The sequence below is a fragment of the Ptychodera flava genome, chromosome 20 (genome assembly GCF_041260155.1).
Source record: "Ptychodera flava strain L36383 chromosome 20, AS_Pfla_20210202, whole genome shotgun sequence".
NCBI classification, from domain to species: domain Eukaryota; kingdom Metazoa; phylum Hemichordata; class Enteropneusta; family Ptychoderidae; genus Ptychodera; species Ptychodera flava.
In genome coordinates, this window is record NC_091947.1 from 19868869 (window position 1) to 19891606 (window position 22738).

Below are 22738 nucleotides of genomic sequence, written 5' to 3' on the forward strand. Positions count from 1 at the left end.
GCAGCTCTGCACAGACAGGATGGAAAGGTAAGAAAGCTTTTCACCGCCCGATTTCATAAATCAGCGAAATTCACGATCTCTGAGCGTTTCCGGTGATAAAAACTGGTCAACGGTCAGATGGTTGCATAAACAATCGATCGACTGGTCTCTTTTGCCTAAAATCATACCTTACCCTATGCTACTGGCGAGAAATCGTCCTGAAATCGGCCGGGCACACCAACCCAGCGCCGGCCATTTTGAATCAGCTGCATGCAATGACGTACCATGCGTACTGCATATAACCCTTCGCAGCAGATGACGTATTGTCTTTCAATATTGCTCTTCTCTCATTGGACGCGTACATTGCATGCAGCTTATTCAAAATGGCCGGCGCTGGGTTGGTGTGCCCAGCCGATTTCAGGACGATTTCTCGCCAGTAGCATAGGGTAAGGTATGGTTTTAGGCAAAAGAGGCCAGTCGATCGATTGTTTGTGCAACCATCTGACCGTTGACCAGTTTTTATCACCAGAAACGCTCAGAGTTCGTGAATTTCGCTGATTTATGAAATCGGGCGGTGAAAAGCTTTCTTACCTTTCCATCCTGTCTGTGCCGGTGGACAACGGGCCCAACCCGGGCCCATGCCCTTGCAGAGCTCTCGTTAAGCTAGCTGACATGTCACGTACCGTTATTCTTTATTAAATAATCAAGTCATGTAGACATTCTACACATTGATGATTATGCAGTGCGTTCGCCGGGCCCGAGCCAGGCAGCCATAGCCATTCGCCCCAGTCAACATGTAGGCCTGTAGGCCTACACTAATATCACGTATGGTGATTCTTTTATTGAATAATCAAGTCGTATATAGACATTCTACATATTAAATACGATTATTATCCCAGCAATGTGCCAAGCGCCTGTGCCTGGAGCGACTGTATACAGTATTGTACTGTACATATTGCCAGATAATATGCGATGGAATTTTGCGTTTCACGTCGTTCAATCATTCAGATGGAAATGTCAGCCTTCTCCAAACTTTGAAAAAATCAGGGTGACAGACTTTGGAATGCTAACTCTTGTATAACAATGACGTAATTTAATGAGAAGACATTTGTATTCGAGCTCGGCAACATTTTTTGATTTGAGAACTCTCATCATGGCGGATTCACTGAAACAGTGAGTATTCAACAACTTTTTCCTATGTCCATGTAGCACTTGTGCAAATATAAGCGAGTCCACAGGCCTTTGGCGAATCAATAAATGCGTTTTTCACCAAGCTGAAAGGTTGAAAGATGCGTCCGTCACTTTTGGACGAGCTAGATAAATGCAGTCAAACCCAGCTGGGCATAGAAATTTGCCATAGTATGACTTTGTTCTGGAGACGACCGGCCGTGCGGTGGAACTTTGCAACAAAGTTTCCATATCTGAACTGACGTAAATGAATGACAGGCACAGGAAACGATGGCCAATAAAAACGCATTCTCGTTGCATTTTGATAATAATGTATCAATCACAATGACACGGAAATTATGCCGCCTCCCAACAGAAGGGCCATGGTCTATTTTTAGCCCTGCTACAGTATGTCTCAGTGCTGAAAAGGCCATATTGTTGTCATGTTGTCATGGCGACTTTTAAAATTTGCATACAACTGTGAGAGTGAAACGGGTTGTTTATAGGTCACAAAACTTTTGAGTCCCACTGTCGTCCGTTACACCTGTTTCCTTGGGCATTAAAGGTGTGCAAGTATACACATCAAAAGACTAGAAAATCACTTCATGGCAGAACCTTGTAAAATAGCCCTTTCTTGTCTGGTTTACGAAAAAAGATACCCTGATCTAAAATGTGCATGGGCTACCAGCCAGTGTGACCGGAATATCAACTTTAGAATATGGTTGCCCAAGTGGACTACGAGGTTAAAAAGTTAATTTCGAGCCCTGGGCAATATTAAACATGAAACATTTAACTTGTAATATTTCCCCTTGTCTTGGCCTGCTGGGTTTAAAAAAAAATGTTTAAAGGTATACAGGGACCATGTTCAAATTTAGCCATTGCTACCATGGAAAGGGGAGATCTAGCTAATCATCAGAATCATAGAGTTTATGGGGTCACGCCAGGTCACACAAAAAATAATGCACCACTACATGGCCATAATTTTACTTTAGTTAAACAATCAGAAATATATAATTTGTCTTCATTATTCTTCCTGGAATGAGGCAAAGAAATCAAAATAAATTATTATAAAATGAACATTATTATACGTCGTTAATTATAAATCCATAAAATAAATAAGTACCAGTGAATTATGTTTTAAATAAAACAAAAAACTGTGCGCTACTGTTACTGCTTGTGATAAATATAATGGTACATTGGGTGATAAGGAGGATTGAGTTCGGATAGTTTCAGCAAATAAAATTAATTTGAAGGCATAAACTTAATTCGATAAATGCATAATAAGTTAGTAATATACTATATAACACTTATTTGGGATGACTGCATGAAACACAATTAAAAATGCTTGAAAAATTATTTCTGGTCTATGTAAAATTAATTCTAACACACTAAAATTAACGGAAAACATAATTTTGACCAAAATGGCCCCAATATACATTATCTTTATTATTCTTTCTAGAATGAAGGCAAAGAAATTACAATTATTATTATTATTATTACAGAACAAATGTTAAAAGTTGTTACTTAAAAATCCATAAAATAAATAAAAAACAGTGAATTATGTTTTAACATAGACCCTCTCGAGGGTCTATGGTTTTAAATAAAAAAACTGTGGTTACCGAAATGGTTACTATGGCAACATAAAACAAAAATGAACATGGAGTTCATGCTGTTATAAATACACTTAGGAGAGCATTTGCATAGTAACTGGGATTATGGACTTAGGAAAAAAATTGAAATTTTAAAACGCAAATAGGTTGCTATGGAAACACAGGGCAGCAAAAATTGATATCATATTTTGTCTTTCTAGCCCGAAATAACCCTTTGGTATAATATTTCTGTTGATTACTGGAATTTTACACTGGATATTTGGTCTTTCTAACCCAAAATGTCTATATGATATAACACATTCTGTTAATTCCTGGATTTTAGATGGAATCTTTGAAAAACTGGTAATTTTTACTCCTGAATGGTTGCCATGGAAACATCTCACATTAAAATGAGTGATTTTTTTTGGTGTGCTAACCAGAAAAACCCTTATTATCAATTTTTACATCAATCAATAGTTCTTTAATAGGAATTAGGGAAAAAGTAACATTTTCAATCCCAGAATAGTTACCATGGCAACTCAAAACATTAAAATAAGTCTGGTTTTTGTGTTCTCTGACCCGAACTCCCCCCGCTAGATAATTTTCATATCAATCAAAGTAACTTTTCATTGGATATTAGAAAAACTGAAATTTTCAACCCCTAAAATGGTTACCATGGAAACATGGGGCGGTGAAATTGATATCATATTTGGTCTTTTCGACCCAAAATACCCTTATGGTGAAATTTTCACGGAAATTGAACCTATTATTATTCGCGTTATTATTTCTATATAATACTTATATTAATTATTATTATTATTATTATTATTATTATTATTATTATTGTGTGTTTTTGTTGTTATTGTAGTTGTTGTAATATTTGTTTTGTTTTATTGCTTTTTTATGATGGATGGCACAGTTCATTTGTTAAAATTTCGATCGTTCTACACACAACAACCGGGACAGCGTGTCGGAAAATGTTACTTAGGGATTGTCTATCAAGGCCTTATAAACCTATGATGCACCATTTTCCAAATAAAATCTTGATCTTAAAATGACAATACAAAACGAGGGAGAAAGTGAAAATGTTTGCTATGTCCTTGCATAGTCATTGCGTCAGCCGCAGACTTGTAATGCAAGTATTTGTCAGTTTTGAAGGGAGCCCCCAAGAGGTCAAACTTTCTCAACGGTCAACGTTGCGTTTGCGCGGTGACCGCCTTTTTTACATTGTAGACTTCCACGTCCAAAAGGTTTATTTGTGTTAAATGTAATTTTTTTCAGGCCTGATTTTTATTTTTACATGTGCAAATCATTATATAAGGTGAAAAGGTATTATCAGGCGAATATTTTCCCCCAAATTGATATGTATTTGTGTACATGCATATCTTCCCGATGCCATCGCGGATTTATATATACTGGTAAACAGGCATCTGAGTTCAAAGGGCAACGACGCAAAGAATTTTGTCGTCATCTCCAGGTAAAGCAACAAATACAAATATAAACCCAAATTAAGACAACATTCAGGAGGTATGACTTTCTGAAGGGTTTACCATTGTTGTTGGATGAACAAGCCCTTGGACAGGTAAGTAAATGTCTTTTTTATATGCACGGTGCATTTGCAATCTCACCTCTCGTAGCGGCGAACAGGCTACGCTTTGATGTTGAACGCCTAGGCTGTAGCGCATTACTGTACACGATGTTTTTTCCTCAGTAAGTTAGTTACGAACGGGTTGTGCTGTTCAGATTTTTTCCGAAATACAAGTTTTAAGGTTTATATTGTCAGCCAAATACAATTTCGATTTTTGCGTTAGTCTTTGACTCAAAACAACATCATATCCTAGTGTTTTCTCTGTCATGTACGATTGTCAGCTGATCTACCGGCGCAGCCCACAGAACAGCTACCAAATCAATGATCGTTTACTGAGCAGCGTCATGTTCATGTCACGTTTTTACCTCGACGTCGTGACAACGTTTATGATTCCTTTGAAATAAACGAAATACCACCGTTTATTTTAGGGCCGCGAAATGGCTGTAAACTCGTATATACAGAAGGGTCTATCACAAAACCAACAAGGAACGTAACCAAATGACGTTATATCTGTCAGGTTACCGAGAGGCCATTCAATACCCCGTTGCGATTCGCTGTGAGTGGGGCCCAAGGTGGGTTGTCCTCGGCGTAGTGTAGTTTTGATCGCGTTTTAACCGAGCTCTTCCTCATTTATTTAAAAGGCCATGAAAAATTGACCATATCACATTTGAAAACAACAACAAAAATCGCGGCAGCGTCAAGTTGTTTCGGTAACGCTTTACCACAGCATGCGAATAGGTCTTCTTTTGTGCATTGAACAAGAACGAGACCTTGAAATGTTGAATATTAATTTGCACAGTACCAACGTTAGGACAGTGGGCGATTAAATTAACCGCGAGGCCAGTGTGAGCGTGCTTGCTGCCAACCACAGGCTTGTAATAGTTCACTCTAAGGCTACAATGATGACACTCAAGGTTCTTGAGGTGGCGACGGCTAGTGGACAATGCTTATTATGTCCTCATTCAAGGTCAATATTATTTCACCGTGAACAGACACTCTCCGATTGTAGGGATGTGAAAATAGCATCCCGCTATCACATTGTTCTCTTAATACTGATTAATCTATGTCATGGGATGGAGTAGAAGCTTTCACCTCCAGTCCAAGGCTCCATGGTCATACGAACATTGCCTACAATGCAATTTTTCTGTGGGGTAAACTTGGCCTGTAAGCTGAGCAAGGCCTGGCTCTGAGTGACAATAATATTCTCGCATCAAAATGTAATGATCATACCCTTGCTATTTTTAGCATCATCATAAGTTGAAAGTGGACTAAAAATAAATTTGCCTCAAGATTTGTGTCAAATAACACTTTGACAATACGATGTAAACATGAACTTGACTCTTGGCTTTCATCCTATGCATCAGAATTACTGCAGAAATACAAGAAAGGGGAAAATGTGTGTTTTTCTTTGCATATGACCTCTCATTTATTATATACCAGTTTTTCTAGGGACAGAGATGATTTGAAATTGCAAAGATCAATCCTGTAGTGCCATGTCATTTGTGTAACCATGAATTTGCTGGCATGGGAAGTTCCCCCATCCCCAAACATTATTCTAAAAGGAACAATATCACTGCTCATTTATTATTTAACAGTTTTTCCAGGGACAGAGATGGTTTAAAATTACATGGACCCGTCTTGCAGTGCTGTATTATTCTAGTAACTTAGAATTGGCTTACAATGGAGGTCCCCCCTCCCCTGGTATGATTCTAAAAGAAATAATTTCTATCAATTTCAGGAAGAGATTTCTATTGACTCAACACAATGATAAGAAATATACCAGTATTAAAGAAGAATTACAATACAGTAGCTATCCAAATAATTTTCTTCTTTCGGTTTTGATAGAAGACAGAAAACAGTTCTGGTAATGTCATGTCATATTACAGCAAATTACACCAGTCTAGACTTAAGTGTTAGGATAATCTTAAAGGTAAACTTAAAACAGATTTATCATACTCATAATATAAAAAGATGTCAACTCTCAAGGGGTCAAGCCTGGGACACCACACTCTCACACTCTGTTCACCCACCTACATGTAAGGCAGGGTTATTTTTATCTCGCAAAAACATCTCCTGTTTTTGCACATATTTAGAATAGAGGAAGTTGTATCAAGCTGTGATTTTGAAGTGCCATTTGGTACCACCTTTTCCAGGTTTTCGATTTGCAGTTATACCCAGGGCTGAGTTTGGTTGATGCTCAGTCTCTTCATGATGATGAATGCTCATTACGGGTTCGGTCACACATATTTAGTTACAGGTACACTCGATAATTATTGGAGCAATAGAGTTCATGTGGTATGCATGTACCTGTCTTTTCAACAGAAGATAAATTATAGTAACCCTTTAACCCAGATTCTCTATATCTTTCTCTACTCCAACCATTTAAAACAGTGGGCTTCAACCAAAATTGTTAGTGAAAGGCGTCTCAGGTTTATGGTTTCGTTGATACAGTACATGTATGGTGTTGATCAAAGTGTTTATTCTATCAAACCTACCATGACCAGTAGTATAATGAGGTTCAAGTCTCTGTTTCCAGATCATGTTTTGTCAGAAGGATCTAGGAATTCTTATAACTCATCTGATTACTCACAGGTATTGCCATTGAATTCTTTGTCAATATTCAAGCCAGCATGGATCTGCGACGGGCAATGTCATTTGAGTGAAAATAATGTGAACAAAAGACGAACTGGACTCCAAAAAATCTGTAGCTCTATACTACTGCTCCACTTTATGGTTCAAAAGTACACAGGGCTATGAAAGGAAAGCACTCAAGCAAGCCAACGGTGCAAAGATCATTTCAAACTTTACAATTGAGAATACTGACATATCTCCTGGATCATTGACCTGAACCGCTTTACAGCAAGTGATCACTAGACCTGTTTTCTTTCTTAGATAAACATTGGTTGATTTTTACACTCATTTTTCATTTTAAAGGGTGTATGTGTTCCACTTTACAAAATTTGAAAATATCCAGATTTAGATTCTCTCATCTCTTTCTTACAGTGTTCTAAAGTTAGACAAGTATCTTGCTATCCCATCAAATGTATTATATTCCTAAAAATCAAAATATCACCAGGTAAAGAAAAAAAGGAACTAATCTTGATAGGAATGGGCAACTCATACTTTTTACATTTAATTCTTTTTGTATGCATTTTACAGCTGGTCAAATGACCAGGTCAACAGAGCATGTTAAACCCTGTCTATGTGTAGACAATATAGATATTATAATACGTTGCATGGAAATCTGCTCATCGGTGGTTGCCATGGATTTCACATTGAAATTACGAGACATGTCAGCTCATGCTCAGCGGTATTTGCATACAAATACCCAGCCATCAACAGATCTTGTATCCACATATTTGAACCACGGGTGAATTTAGCCAGTGTTTTTCATGATCCCTCAATGTCCAGGTTGTCTACAGTTGTGTTTTTTTAGGCAATTTGACAAGGGTATTTTCCCTAGTTATTCTTACTTAAAATTTCTTCAAACACTACAGATATAGTTTTCCTATACCGTATATTTAAGTTGTGCCCCTTTCATCAAATCAACACAACTTTTTGTTGTGACAAGTGAAATGAAATGCAGTACTATGGCTTTGTTGTTTTGAATTGAGTAGAACAATTGAAACTAATTAAAACATTCTAATAGATCTGCTGGACAGAAATGCATCGGTCATAAAACATTTCAGCATTTTTTTCGGAAACAATAATGCCAACATTTCACTTGCCTTAACCCTTTTCCTGCCAAGTCGGTGAAAATCCGCTTGAAATTCGTAGCCAGAATCTAAGCACTGGTGACTGTTATTCTACCAACCTGGTGGAAATCGGGCCCTTTTGGGTACCCCCTTTCCTGCCAAGTCGACGGCACTACGTTTTGCTATCCCCTGTGCGTTTAGGGGTCATCCGAGGAGAGGTTTTCTGACAAGGAACGCCTTTTCCCCTCGAAATGGGTTCGCAGGGAGTCGATAGACAGGGAAAGGTGCAGAAACCTGTCCGCCAGTCCCCCACACCCGAGGGGGGCTGGGTTTTTTTTACCGCTTTTTAGCGGACTTGGCAGGATAGCATGGTGACGTTTTCTGGCGGAGTTGGACGTACTTGGCTGCTTGGCACTATACAGATTGCTGCCGAACTTGACCAACTCGGCAATGCTAATCTAGAAGGCTACCTCTTGCAAACGACTTGGCAGATGGTGCCGATGGTGTGAGACGAAAGTCACTTATTCAGTTGTGCGTGACTGAAAATGAGAACGTATTTTTGACGGGACGGCTCGACTTGTTCCTCCGATGGACCGGATATGAACGACTCGGAAATACCATTACAAACTGGTGTCCGACGTACTAAGCTGGGCTTCAGCTCTCCAAGTTCAAGCCAGGCAACGTCCTTCACGCCTTGGCCGTGCCATTCAATGGACGTAGCTTTGGATTTTTTATTTATTCCATCGTCTGAAGTATTGGCTCTGGTTTGCAGGCAAACATATCCTCTTGCCGACGCATTGGTAACTATGTACGCTGTTTGCGTACAGAGAATTCAAAAGGTTACATAAGGTCAATGCTTCGGGGATACCACCTGCACTTAGCAGGGACTGCTTTTGTTATGCAAACCAGCTAGCATTACAATATGGCTGCAAGGCATGTGGACACGTTGATGGCTAGAACAATGGAAGCATATTGCGTTGCACCCGTGCATCGCAAAAGTGAACTGAAGACTTGGGTGTAGTGACTGGTTATCACTGGTTAGCTGCAGCCCAAGCCATGTCAGTACAAACCCGTACCTGACTGAGGACCACTCGATTAAGTCAGTAATGAACGGTGACACTAGTAAACCAACTCCCAACTTAGCTGGCTAAACTACATGGAGCTGTGCTTCAATGGCTCAGCCATGTCGTTACTACAACGGCAAAAACGTAGTTTTTGTGCTACACTGCCAAGTCGTTGAAGGTACGTATTCAATTGACCCTACCCTGGGGAAACAGGACAGGTTTGCCGGTGCTGCTGCACCCCTAGCACGACCCTCAGGGTCTCTGACTAACAGACGAGTGAGGTGATGTTTGTGCCTAGCGGACGTGCGTAATACTGATGGAGTTTATTTCCGAATAAATAAACATGAAACGGCAATAAAATGACGCACTCCCAGGGCAAACAAAGCCGGTGACCTCAATTTTTTCCTGCAGTAACCCTTGAGCTCCTTCCCCTGTCTACGGGCATGTAGAAATTATCGAAGTCTAACACGTATAAGTACGGCTAAAAACCCTGAAAATGGGCAATTTCTGCCAAAATGCCTTGCAGGATAACATGCAGGAGAGCCAATCTTTTGCAGGCACATATTATGGGGCTGTTTTCTACTGACTTGGCAGGATAATGGACAAGGGCGCTCGGCAGGAAAAGGGTTAAAGTTTATCAGGTGAAATGTAGTATTCTAGGCCATTTGATAAATTTGAGATTGAAAAGAAAACATTGTCAACTAAAATAATCAGAGTTTTTTTGATAGAGAGAGTTGAATATTGGCATGGGTTTGTGGGAGAAAGGTAACCACGAGTCTATTAGCTATCCTATCTGTTAGTGTGCCTCATTGGATCGATGCTTCTCTCGTTGATCTTATCATGATATTTATCATAACAGACAACACACCTGAACCCATTTACACATCTGTAAATACTTTTCTTCAAGTTCAAAAGATAGCCACAGTTCATGATCATCCTGTTACTATTTCGAATTTCACTGAACATCTGTTTTCCTAAAATACTACACAGACTCAAGTTCACAACAGAAAAATAATAGTTAAGTATAATTTTAATTTGCCAAAAATATACATCCATGTTCAGCCGGTTTGTGAGCATTGAATGGTTTGGCATATATAAATAAAAAAGTGGAGCTTGTGGTAGATAGTTTGTGTTCAGATTCCATATTTACATTCATCTAAATCCAACCTACCAATTGTGGGCAAACAGCGTATAAGATACAGAGAATTACATTTACCTGTTGATAACCCTGCACAGGAGGGAGATATTTGAAGGCAATTAGTATCCTGTTCCAAATTTACAATAAAGTACCTCTTTCGTCTCATCATTGCAATTTCTGTTGCTTGATCTACATAGCTGTGTAATGTAGGAGGGTCAAATTCAAAGGGTCAGCTCTTACTGTATTTCCAATGGTATGGCTATCTTGGAAGTCTCTGTGTGGATCATAGACAACTTAGATTTGCCTATAGAACAAGAAGTTGGATTTTGAAATTTCACTGAAATAGTGATTCACTATACACGGTAGTCTATTAGCTGTGATTTTGCAGTGGTGCTAGTGGCGTCTATCAAATGTGCTCGGGTCAAGGGTCATCGCCACAGCTGGGCAACAGTGTGCAACCTGCAAACTTTTTATTATTTATAATTTACATGACTTTGAGAATAAGTTTGACAACATGAAAATCAAACATTTAGTACATGTTGATAATTCATCTTACCAATCCATAACAAAAAACATGATATCTCTTCCTTCTTCAGAAGTTGAAGTAGTCAAAGAAAATATGATAAATGATGAATGTTTTTAACTTCAAGTAATGCTGAGCATGAAATAAACATATGCAATATTTAAAGAGAAGTATTTAAGTATGCTATGGATCCTGGTTCCTTTTAATCCAATACACAGAGTATTTCAACTACACACATAATGAATGAAGTTCAAGCTCCTATAAGTTGGTACCTTCAGGCTGGAATTGGAAGTCTTATTCTGTTATTTTTCTGTCAGAAATATTGCTCTGGCTTGAAAATTACTGTGAGCACACATTTTAATAGACAGCTAACTGTATCAAAGTATACAATGAAATCAAAAATAATTTTGAAAGTCTGCGCCTCCAAGCCACATTTAAGGTCAGTCAGTACTAAATCAGAAACAGTGAATAAAACTGATAATTAGTTTTTCTTGCAAAAAATTTTTATGAACTCGATAAACTGTAAATGAGGTAAAGATGTTGTATTATCATTTTCCATGCAGTATTGATTTTGCAGTTTGTACCACCAGGAATCCTTGAGAGTAAGCAGTAACCAACACACCACCGCACTTAATCATTCACCTTTGCACCTACTTTACCCTACTTTACCCACAAGATGTTTTTACACACTGTGTTGACCCTAGCAACTTGGTTCAATAAAGCACACTTTTTAAATGTTCAGTCTGGTAACCTTTGACCTCTCACATGATGTACAACCTCAGTGTGACCTATCACCCAAAGTAGAATCTCGGTTGTTGCCCAGTATATATGTCAGTCAGTTGTCAAAAGGTCAGCAAAAGGCTTCTTTTCTCCTTTATTTCTTACAATTGTAGAACAAAAGAGATACTGGTGACCATGACAAATGCATACAATGTAAGTTTGCACATTTGCATAAATTATAGTGGACAGTTCATGCATAATTTTTATCACCACTGTGATCTGGATCACATGCAAATGCATGGTACTGCAAAAGGTCAGCGTCTGGTATGGTAACACCCGTACTATGGTGATTGTGAAGGCTTGTCATAAAGGGATTGACCATTGGACTCTGGGTGAGATTTGTTAGCATACCTTCACACGGTTTTTTTGTCCACACCCAAAGATATTTTGCTAATTTTATTTTAATTTTTCATTACATGCACAGATTTTTTTCAAAAGATTGTGATGTAAATATTTTGGATGCAAAAGAATCAAGGCTACACATTTTACAGTAATTTTTGCAAAGCAGGTAGTTTGCTTTGTTAAATACTCCCTGCCAGGATATAATGGTTGATCCCTCGGCATCATTCAAAGGCTTGTTCAAGTCCTTTGAATCAGCCTGAAGCAAACACAGCTGTAGTAACAGTTCCAAAATCGATGAAGTATATTTGACATATCTTTTGAAATTCATCTGAAATCATTAGGTAATAAAACATATCATAACACTCGATATTTGATTGATTATGTTTTAAGGAATAACAGTATGGTTGATAAGCAATGCAGCAATTGACATCATGATGTCAAAATGCTGATGATGTTTCATAGCCAGATCATTATTGATGACCCATATTTCATACACAAGGCATATTTTACTCTTTCCTGTCAGGAAAATCAGCATAATCTGTGAGATATTTTTAGTTCAATAATTGTCTTTGCCCGTTTCATTTCCCATGTGACCAGTGTGTCGTATCAGCCATTTCCAAATAAAAATCCAGACAGATTTTGTCAACATGCTGACAAAATAGGGTCAGATAAATTGCTCTAAAAATAGATTCACTTTGTGATAAATCACAGCATACTGCTAATAGCGCATTATTTCACAATATGCGCATGAGAATGCATGTGGCAACACCAGATCTCTGACTTTTGCATAAATATTAAGTCACGTTTTATGTTTGTTGATTGTTGTAAATTCGTTTGGTCTATTTTAGAATCAAAATTGTGTGCACATCAGACATTTTTGTGGTCACTGCAATCACACCACAACCGTATAAATATTCACTTATCAGAGTCACTCAGACCAAATGATCCGAGATACTCCCCAGATAATGGCATGCTATACTATTATTTTACCCTTTGCAATCCCTGCTGACTGTTTCTAGGGCTCTAGGTCATTTTGTAAAATCTAAAACTTTTATATTTTTGACTCGTTGCTGATAATCTTTCAGATACAGTTTGTATACTCACTTCAGGCATGTGAACATGATCTTGATGCCATTTACTTTTTCCATTTGTGAATAATTTTTTCAGATTTCATCTTTCAATAATTCAAAAGGCAGCATTACAGCCCTAAGATTTCTCAGTTTAAATGCCTGATAATCCTCAAAGCTCTGTAGAATCAAACTGAAGTGGTTGAGACGTCTTACCAGAATTATCTCCATGGCAACAAGCTAGGAAGCAAATGAAAAGGCCCCCCAGCTAAATTGTTGAGCGGCCTTCATCTGTTCCTTAAAAGAAATTGCTTCCAGAAAGTGGTGATTAGTGTTTTGGTCTTTCCAGAGTCATCTAAAATGTCATGACTGGAAATTAGGCAGTCCAACAAATGCAATAGTATGAGATAAAGTACCATTTGGTAAATAACAAACGAGAGATGGATCTGCGTCAGATGCAGCTTTGAGTCACCAGGGGGTTTCTACCACTGAGAACAGACAGTGTAAGCCCAAATGTCACATCTGCATTTTTCCATAATTTCAGAAGCTTATTAGCAAATTCTCACCAAAGTTGAACATGCTTCATGTGAATATTTACAATATAACTAGTAATATGGAAACATGTTCTTATCAATTATGTGTTCTTATGATGAATAAACTTATTACCCGCACATGCACTTCAAAATTTCTATTTTTGAAACTTGTAACTAAACTCTCAATGCCCTGAAACCCTTGTGCAGCCTGCAAAACATACATACATTCAAAAATACATACAAGATACTGTGACAAATTTTTTTGAGAATATGAGACCAGATATTGAATTTAGTGTGACGCTATAAATATTGTCGCAGTTTCACATGAGTGTTTTAAAGTAATAGTTGGAACCAATGACTTGATAAACACAACAAATACCGGTTATAAACATTTTAGAGGAAATGAGACATCGTTCTTCAGATTTTCATGAAGTCCAACCGTCAGTAACACAAGAAATATGTCATCTTGTTTCACAAATTTGAATCCACTGTATTGTAGAGACTGAAAGGAAAAATGTTTTGATTACCACTTCTGTATTGCCAAAAATACACATTTTACAAAAATCTGGAACACAGAAAATAAGTGTATCAGGTTAGTGGGATCAGCAGACACAGAGGATTTCTGTTCAACTTTCAATCTTTTCCAAAGCTCAAAATAGTCTGATGCTATTAGTTTCAAACAACACAAGTTAGCAAGCTGCCATGTACAGTTAACAATCGTGCATTGTGGTCAAACTCCTCTGTGACCGTTCCATCTTATGTATCTTTTTGTTCCTGTCTTTTTTCCAGCAGATAGCGGACTTCTGCACCAACCAGTTGGACTGCTACCGTTCATGAAGAGTCTAGCACACATTTGCAAGGCAGTAATCCTTTACTGATAGATAGGTGGACACTCGATTGAAGTCAGATGATGCCGTCATGTGCATCTAGAAGTTCATCAGCGTCTGAAATGTGGTAAGACTCACCAACACATAGCAGTTCTTCTCAAGATAGCCGATCAACTGGTCTCCAGTTTGTTAGATTGCAGGTCTGCTTTAGGCTGTTTTTATTCTCCAAAAAGAAGGCGATAAAACAAACGGCAACATGGAGTAAGCAGTCTTGAGTGGGGTGACTGTGACAATCGCACACCAAGTACCAGTCTTTGTAACAGAGCTCGCTGTTGGAGACGTACGCCCGACCCGGCGCACCAACCCGCAGAGGAACCATGTCTCTGTATACCTTGCCTTCAGTGCAGAGCTGGCTGGGTCATGAACTGGAGGTACGGGGCATCGATGCCATGATCTACACCCGGTACATACTGAGCATCCTGCAGCAGGACAACTTGGATGTGGAACGAGAGTTGCAGCAGTCACCATCGCGGAAGGAGATCAACGTGGGAAAGAGCCGAGGGAAGACCCAGAGGCGGCCGAGAAGCGTTGACGTGGAGGAGTTGAAGAAGAACACAGTGGTGGAGTGTTTGCAGTCTGTAGCTGATCAGGTAGGTTCAATTGTTATACAATAACACCTTGATGGCTCAAGCATGTCAAGTCATCGCTGTCTGTGGTACTGTACAAATGTCAGAAAGTCATACATCACCAGTTATTACTGAATTTTGAGTGTACTAATTCTGTCATACAAGTAAATACTATATTGATGTTTTTGCATATCCCCACCACTTTGTAAAATCTTATGAAAGATAATCTCTAACTTGTTAAAATTTACAGTATTTTATGATTTAACAGAATGGGAATAGATCATTTTGCTATTTCTCTTCTACACTAATAAATCGTACACAGAATAACCCATCTTTAAAAATGCTTTATTCTGTTTTGTTTTTTTGCATGCCCCTTCAGTTTGAAAATTAATGAAAATGCAGTCGACAGAATCTGGATACATTGCATGACTGTTCGCAGTGGTTCAGCAATGGTACTCCAGGATTTGATAATTTTCCAGTCTTAGTAACATTTCCTCACTTTTTCAAAAGTATTCACATTCGCCATCCCTCTATCGTACTCTGTACCATACGTCTGATTGCAGAAATGTTATTTTGAGTCTGGTGCAGGTAGAGAGTCAACACCGATAAAAATAACGATGAGTCATTTAGAATGTAACAGTTGGCAGATTTTATCGGTATTAAATTTGTGTTATTACAGTGGGTTACGATCAAAACACCTACAGACTTGTGAAATAGTAAATGAAGCATGTAGTATTCAGCCTATGATCTGATACATGTGTGTAGTAAATGTCATCTGCCATTGAGGAAATTCCTTGCTCGGTAATATTCCAGTATACCTTTTGTGTAAAGTTATTGATAGCCATGAGTATATTTTACCAGCACATAAATTCCTTTGTTGTTAATGCATAGTGTATGGAGGATAGATACGAGAGATGTCACTATTAAAGTTAACTCATGACTATCTAAAGTTCATTTAATGTTTAATATAGATACAAAGCTGGTTGAACTGAAACTGTTATTAAGAAGTTGTAGTCTGTTATGTAGGAAATGAGGGGTGATGGGTAAACATTTGAAATTTAACCATAAAACAGCAATAGTTTTGCCCAGCCACGTTGTTCTCAATAGTCTGGTTGGCCCAATGCTTATAGCGAAATGCGGGTGAAATGTTTCTTTTGGATACTAATTCAACCTCCTAAAGGAGGCTCTTTACAATTCAACAAGTACTTTAGTAAATTGTATATTCATATTTACATGTACAAGTATTTTGTTTTGATTATGTATGAGCATTATCCTATCTCTCAACGAAACAAAAACTGAAAAGAAAACAGAATTTTTTTGCGTCCCAGAGATTGTCAGCAATGCATGCCTCCAAAGTTCCAGTAGAGATGTTTATGCAGTCACTGAGTGGAAACCATGGGGTCATGTCATAGACCCTTGCACCATGGTCTATGGTCATACATTATCACTGTGGTTTAGAAAACTGAATTTTCAAACAGCAAATATTTATAAGCATGTACCGTATAGGGTCAGTATATGTGATTCCAAAACACAATATTTGTAATAGTGTCATGGATATGTCCCAATGGAACTAACCCTATTTGAAGAATTTGCAGAAAAATAAGATAAACACAGATATGGTATATATTTGGTGCTATTTACAGCGCTGTAAATAACACATTTTTGTTCTTCCTTCTTACTATACACGTATCTAAGATACAAAATACTGTTTGATGACAAAACACCTCGATAGTTTAATCTATCGAGATCTCATTGTCACTGAGTAGCAGTTGAATCATAAATATTTTATTATGAATAGCAAGTCAACTGTGATATCAGTGGTAAGTGGAAATGACTATAGACATATTACTTTATGAAACCCTGACACTACCGGTACTGTACATGGCCACCTCTTAAGCAGGTCGAGGTTAAGTTGGAATGAACACACACACTGCGGAGCACTTAAAATTTGTGTTTTTACCATGGTTGAGTGGGCTTTTTGTAGCTTTTGTGCCAGCCCTGTACTTGTTGTTGCCATTTTAATTAACAATGAAGGCCACCTGTTGGCTTGTTTATGGATTACTGAAACTTCATATGCTCTATGCAGGACTCAGAATTTTGTGACTGGCTGAGTAGGAACCAATAAAGAAAATTTACCGGAATGTTCCTTGTCAGAAATGTTGTTATTTTAAAATTATTCTTACTCAGAACTTTAAGCAGGATGCCAGTTACAAGAAAGAGTAAAACAGAAGTGAATTTCACTAGTTATTATTTCTGGAGTCATCCATCACAAATAAAATGTAAGCTTCCCATTGGGTCATCTTGACCTTTGACCTGTTCAAGTGTCACAAATTCAAAAAAGTGACATTTGCCAGTAATTTAGTTTCACAGGACACAGTTTATGCATTTAAATAGCATATACTCCATTGTACAGTAAACCACAAAGTTTATATCAACTCTTGACCTAAATAAACACAATATCTATGAATTTTCTTGGTAAATTGCAATCCGCCCTTCCCCTGCACTTGTACCATTACTTCCTCATGAAGTATGCAAATATGAAAACCCAGCATGTGTTGTGTAAGCATATATGCCCCACCAACATCAACAATCATAAATTGTATGTGTGTCTCATCATTCACAGGTCAGGTGATAACTGTCAATTGGTTTGAAATCTTTTTCACCACTTAAGATACAGTTTCCGCCTTTGTTCTCAGCATGTATTAAGTCAATTATCATTTTCATGATTGATGTGCCTAAGTAGGCTGTTTCACCTTGTGAGATATTCAAATGGAATTACAGTGTATCTAGATAAAAGAGGGCGGTAAAAATGCATTAGGGAATCCTGAAGAGACTGTTCCAAACTTTATACACTTTTATTGTCAGGCCCCTAAAGTTAAAATCATAAAAGCAAGCCATTGTGATATTCAGGGAAATCCTTGACCTCTTCTCATTGCAGTTGTAAAATTAAGCACCTCTTTTGCGTTGTCTGTATTCAACTTAGTCTCTCAATGCGTGTAACTCTAGCATGCTGTTGTTGAATTTTTGAAAAAGAAACTCATTTGACTTGAATAATAATATAATAAAGAGGGATATGTATTTGTAGAGGAGAGGCTTTAGACTCAAAGTCAAATGGTGATATCATGATTGTAAAGACGTAACAAATAAATTTCATCATCTATGGTAGTCTGTGGAACATTCCTCGTTGATGAAGTCATGTTTGGGATCAAAGACCCATCCCTTTCTCTCACAAGCATGTTTGACATTTTGCCCACTCTATAATGCAGTGACAGTGAAGAACAGTGTCCTTCATATTCCTAGTGACATCTGTTAGTGTTCGATATAGCTGTCTTGATTTTTTTATCTCTTTCCCAAATACTATTACTTTTACAGTTAGTAAGTGACAAAAGTAAGATTTAGTAAGAGTGGGAAAAAATCAGCTCCTCGTCAAAGTTCAGATGTACAGTATAAGATAGGAATTCAAAAATACCATTGGTGAATTATGGCCTATTATGATTGCAAAATGCATGTGAATAAGTGGCGTCAAGTTGAGTCGTCGGTTCTCAGACATGCTGGCTTCAGGTAGCTGAATGAATATTATGCGTTACACTTATATATCACATCATCACATGATTACTGCATATGAATACTGTAAATCATGTCATTAGAGTGTTCACATGATACACCTACATATACCAGCAGATATACTCACCTCTGTCAATTGCATATAATGTAATAGGCCTGTTTTAGATGGCAGATTAATGCTAATAATTTCTGTTTCGAAACAAAAAATAACAATTAATATCAAAAGGTGCTTTCAGGTAGTACAGCCTTGATATTGCCTGTCAATGATTGACGGTTTCTTTAACCAGGTATTTGATCATGAAAAAAACAAAGCTTTTATTTATTTCACATATAACGTGATACAGAATATCAAAAATGCTATATCCCAAAGCAAAATTGATTTCAAATATCACAGTTTTCACATTCAAAACATTCTACCACATAATGTGAAGTCAGCATGACAAAGCAAAAGTAAGAGAATCACAATGTTCATGTCAGGTAAAAGAGAGAAAGTTGAACTTAACAGAATGTTTGACGACGGCAGGATGAATTCTCAAAAGTCAAAGTGATGTATGAATCCGTCTGTAATTTTGCAAAAAGTCTAATGTTTGCGGTTGCACTAGTTTTAGATTACATATACTCTATACTCATTACCCATATATTTGCCTTCAAGTTTGAAAAAAGAAGATCATTAAATGTCTTCACTTTTATGCCGTCCAAAAGATAAATGTCTAATACCATTATTCTCACCAATAGAAATACAAGCGTCATGCACTACAGCAAAGTTCAGTGATTACGGAAATGGTATCACATGTCACAATTTAACAAAAAGAGAGTTGTAATTGTGATGTCAGACTACAGGAAATACACCTGGCACATGTCAGTCTGATGATGTAATGTATAAATATAAAATGTTGTCTGTAAGGCAGCTTAAGATTCTTCAATAACCAAGAAACTTCTTAATCACTTTTTTCCATGTCTGCCTGCCCCTGTCATTCAACCTTCAAAAATAATTAGTACATTTTACATGTGTATATCATTAAGATATACTACAATACAATAACAAGAGAAAACCATGTCATTGTCATGTTTGATACAAACATCTATTGATTGCATCAGCCAGTATGTCACTAATGTAGAAGTTCATTGACATCCCTCTGGAATTAATTAACAAGCGTACATTCATAACTATACTGAGCGTGTACGGGTACATTGTACACCATTTGAATAGATTTTCTCTGTGTGAAGTTCAGGATCAAGTATTTACATGTACGTCTGCCGACATGAAGTATAATTTGCTTATAAGTCATGTACATGGCTCCAAACGATAATCTATCGTCACTAAATCAAATGAGATCATTGAAAACGTCAATAAGATGGCATTATTCCAGCAAATGCATATCAGTATTGATTTCTTTTACCTCTGTAACTCAAATATGAACGGTAGATTCAATGACATACAAATTTCATCACGTCAACACGTTTATAATACTCAGGTTAGTGTGTTAAATTTGCAACACACATTTCCTTTGTGCCAGACTGTTTTGGTCTGAAGCTCCCGTATTTTATCCCTTTTGAATATATAATTAGCTCCCAATTGACTATACAGACCAGGCCGCAATGACATACCGTACAGCAGGCCAATTACAAATTACTAAGAACGTCCCTTGGGCATTTTTCAAGGGTAAAATATCTTTGCCGCTATTTTTTGCAGTCAACATACACACATGGCACAATTAAGCAGAATTCGTCCTATTGTAAAAATTCAGATGACAGTAGTGAATTGAAAAAGGAAAATTCAAATGTTGCTGAGGAAGGGTAATTAACCACGTTCTGGATGATTCTTGATCATGAAAACTGTTAGAAGTGTGATGACGTATCTATTGTGATAAACCTGTGGTGAATATCCTTGACTGACCCTGATCTCGCAGGATAATTGATGGGATTTGCACAAACATGGAAAAGAAGTCTCATTAGCAAGGTTGTTAATACTCCTTTATGACTGACTGATCAGTCGAATAGAAAAAAGCATGATACTGCTCAAATTATTCACACATAATTTGAATGCGATTCTTAACGATGTAAGTCTATGGTATATTGGCTTTTTTAGCAATTATTGTGAGCTTACAACCCTATTCTGATCGTTAACGACTGTTTCTGTGGATTTGAATGCACAGTGTAAGTTACAGTCTCATGAATAATAATGAATGCATACAGGGACTTGTACATTTTGTATCTGACGTGTTTGATTGACAGATCAAACTAGCAATAGTACTGGCAGAGCAAAATCCAGTCGATAATGCTTTTCCATTGACTGTATAGAGAACTGAAGTCATGAATCTAGAGCAGTTTTCCAGGTAATTGTCGCCATCGTCATTTTACGGAAAACCTGATATGAAAGTTGATTCTCAAGTGGATTAATATTTTGAACAAATTCAAACACTAGTCTTTTCATTGTTGTAAATTACACTAAAACCTATGTGAATAACATATATGCTGTAATATAATATGTCAATGCCTGCATCCTTGTGTATGACAGTATGTCCAAATGTTACTGAAATATGATTATGTCACCATAGATATCAGTGGGCTGTTGATTTGTTCGCGCACAAAAACATCCAGTGAAACCAATTTAATATCAATGCCGTGACAGACACTCAATTCTGAAAATCTTTCAAGGACAGGATTAGTTTGACACATGGTAAAAAATAATGTCAACAACTTGTTTAGGATCAGATTTTGGAAATTTCTCAGCTGTCTTTAGGTTGTCAGATACTGAAATAGTCAGAATTGTTTGCACGTGTGATGTATGTGTGACAAATTAATTGGTTCCTGTTTTCGTAATCAATATGTACAAATTGCTCATGAGCATTAATTTCTTGTTCAGTTTTCATATATAATAATAGTTGCTCTGTAGATATTTATCCTTCAAATATGTGTTACAACTTTAATGGATTTGAGTGTTGTGATGGAAAGTTTTTCCTTACCATGTTTGCTTATCATGTTTCTTCATTTGTGCGTCCGTTTGCTCCCTTACCAATTGTTGTTGTTCTGTAAAATAATTGTAATACAACAGGACACAAGTTCCAAGAATAACAAATTGGTACATTAGTGCTTTTCACTCTTAGTGGTGATTATTCGATCAGTCAGTGACACCAAACAAAACAAGTTGTATATTTAGAATAAAACAAAATACTGCTGATCAAGGGACACATATAGCATAGCGGGTGATCGATAAGTTTTATTGTCTATTTACCGTCTGTAGGCTATTTAAAGAAAACCATTATGTTTTCACAGTGAGAGATGTATTGCTGTCAAGGTCTTTTGTTTGCGAATGTAGCAGCCCCCCATAAACGATGCAGTTTCACTTACCAGATATCGTTTTATGTATATGGAATGCCAAAGTGTCGATGAGATAGAAGACAAAAACATAAGCACGACAAAATAATATATCAATTCTGATAATTCAGTGGCTGTGTGCCGCAAACATAAATTTTGTTACCCTAAATCTGCAAGCACCTGCATAATGGAAGATTTTTGTACCTCTGTGGATTCAAGTGGTGTTTTCAGGGAAAGCCAATGTAAAATATGCACACACAGATACAAATGTGAGTCCAGGTGCGTGTCCTCGAAAACACAATGGATTGTCATTGGCATGAGCAAGTGTTACATGTACATCATGAAATATTATCGATGGAAAGTTGGCAAATATGTGACAAGGTCTAATTTGATGGGCACATGACATAGTAACAGCATTTATGCTTCCTTGTAACCAACCATTATTAGGTTCCCCTCCCCTCTGACAAATTCTTTATCACCTCAATTTACAAATAGTATTTCATGCAGTTGATCATGAGATAGTTCAGTCTATTGTCCTGGGTCACATCTGGTTAGTTTCAAGGTAACGTGTTATAACTAGTTCTATGTAGGCCATATAGGTTTTGATGTTATCACAGTGTTTGATGTTATCCCAAATGCTTCCATTTTGAGGGTTTTAAAATAGGAAGGATGAAAACAGGTGTATCCAAGGTCTGTTTGACTTAAGCACGTAGTATTTTATTAATAATGGACAGTGTCAAGTAAGGAAATAGAGAAAATTGTCAGTTATCCCTGCAAAGGGTCAACATAATGTAATCAGATTGGACCCAGCAGGAAATTGATCTAAGTGGATTTGGATTTCAGCGGAGAAAAAAGATAGGCAGTGTGTTCAATAGCAGTTCACACGTCCACCAGGACAAAGCCCAGGCATTGCAAGTGATTTCTATGCAGGATAGTTG

General features: G+C 37.4%; 1 protein-coding gene across 2 annotated transcripts in view; it reads left to right on the forward strand.

Moving 5' to 3' along the window:
- Positions 1-3934: 3934 nt before the first annotated feature.
- Positions 3935-22738, forward strand: part of LOC139120256 (uncharacterized protein KIAA0232-like) — a 37103-nt gene continuing 18299 nt past the window's right edge. The window contains exons 1-2 of one of the 2 annotated variants that reach the window (XM_070684502.1): positions 3935-4317; positions 14255-14942. In XM_070684502.1, the coding sequence (XP_070540603.1) occupies positions 14670-14942 (273 nt within the window). In that variant the 5' untranslated portion in view covers positions 3935-4317; positions 14255-14669. The remainder of the gene's footprint in view (positions 4318-14254; positions 14943-22738) is intronic. The other variant, XM_070684503.1, reaches the window with a different exon arrangement.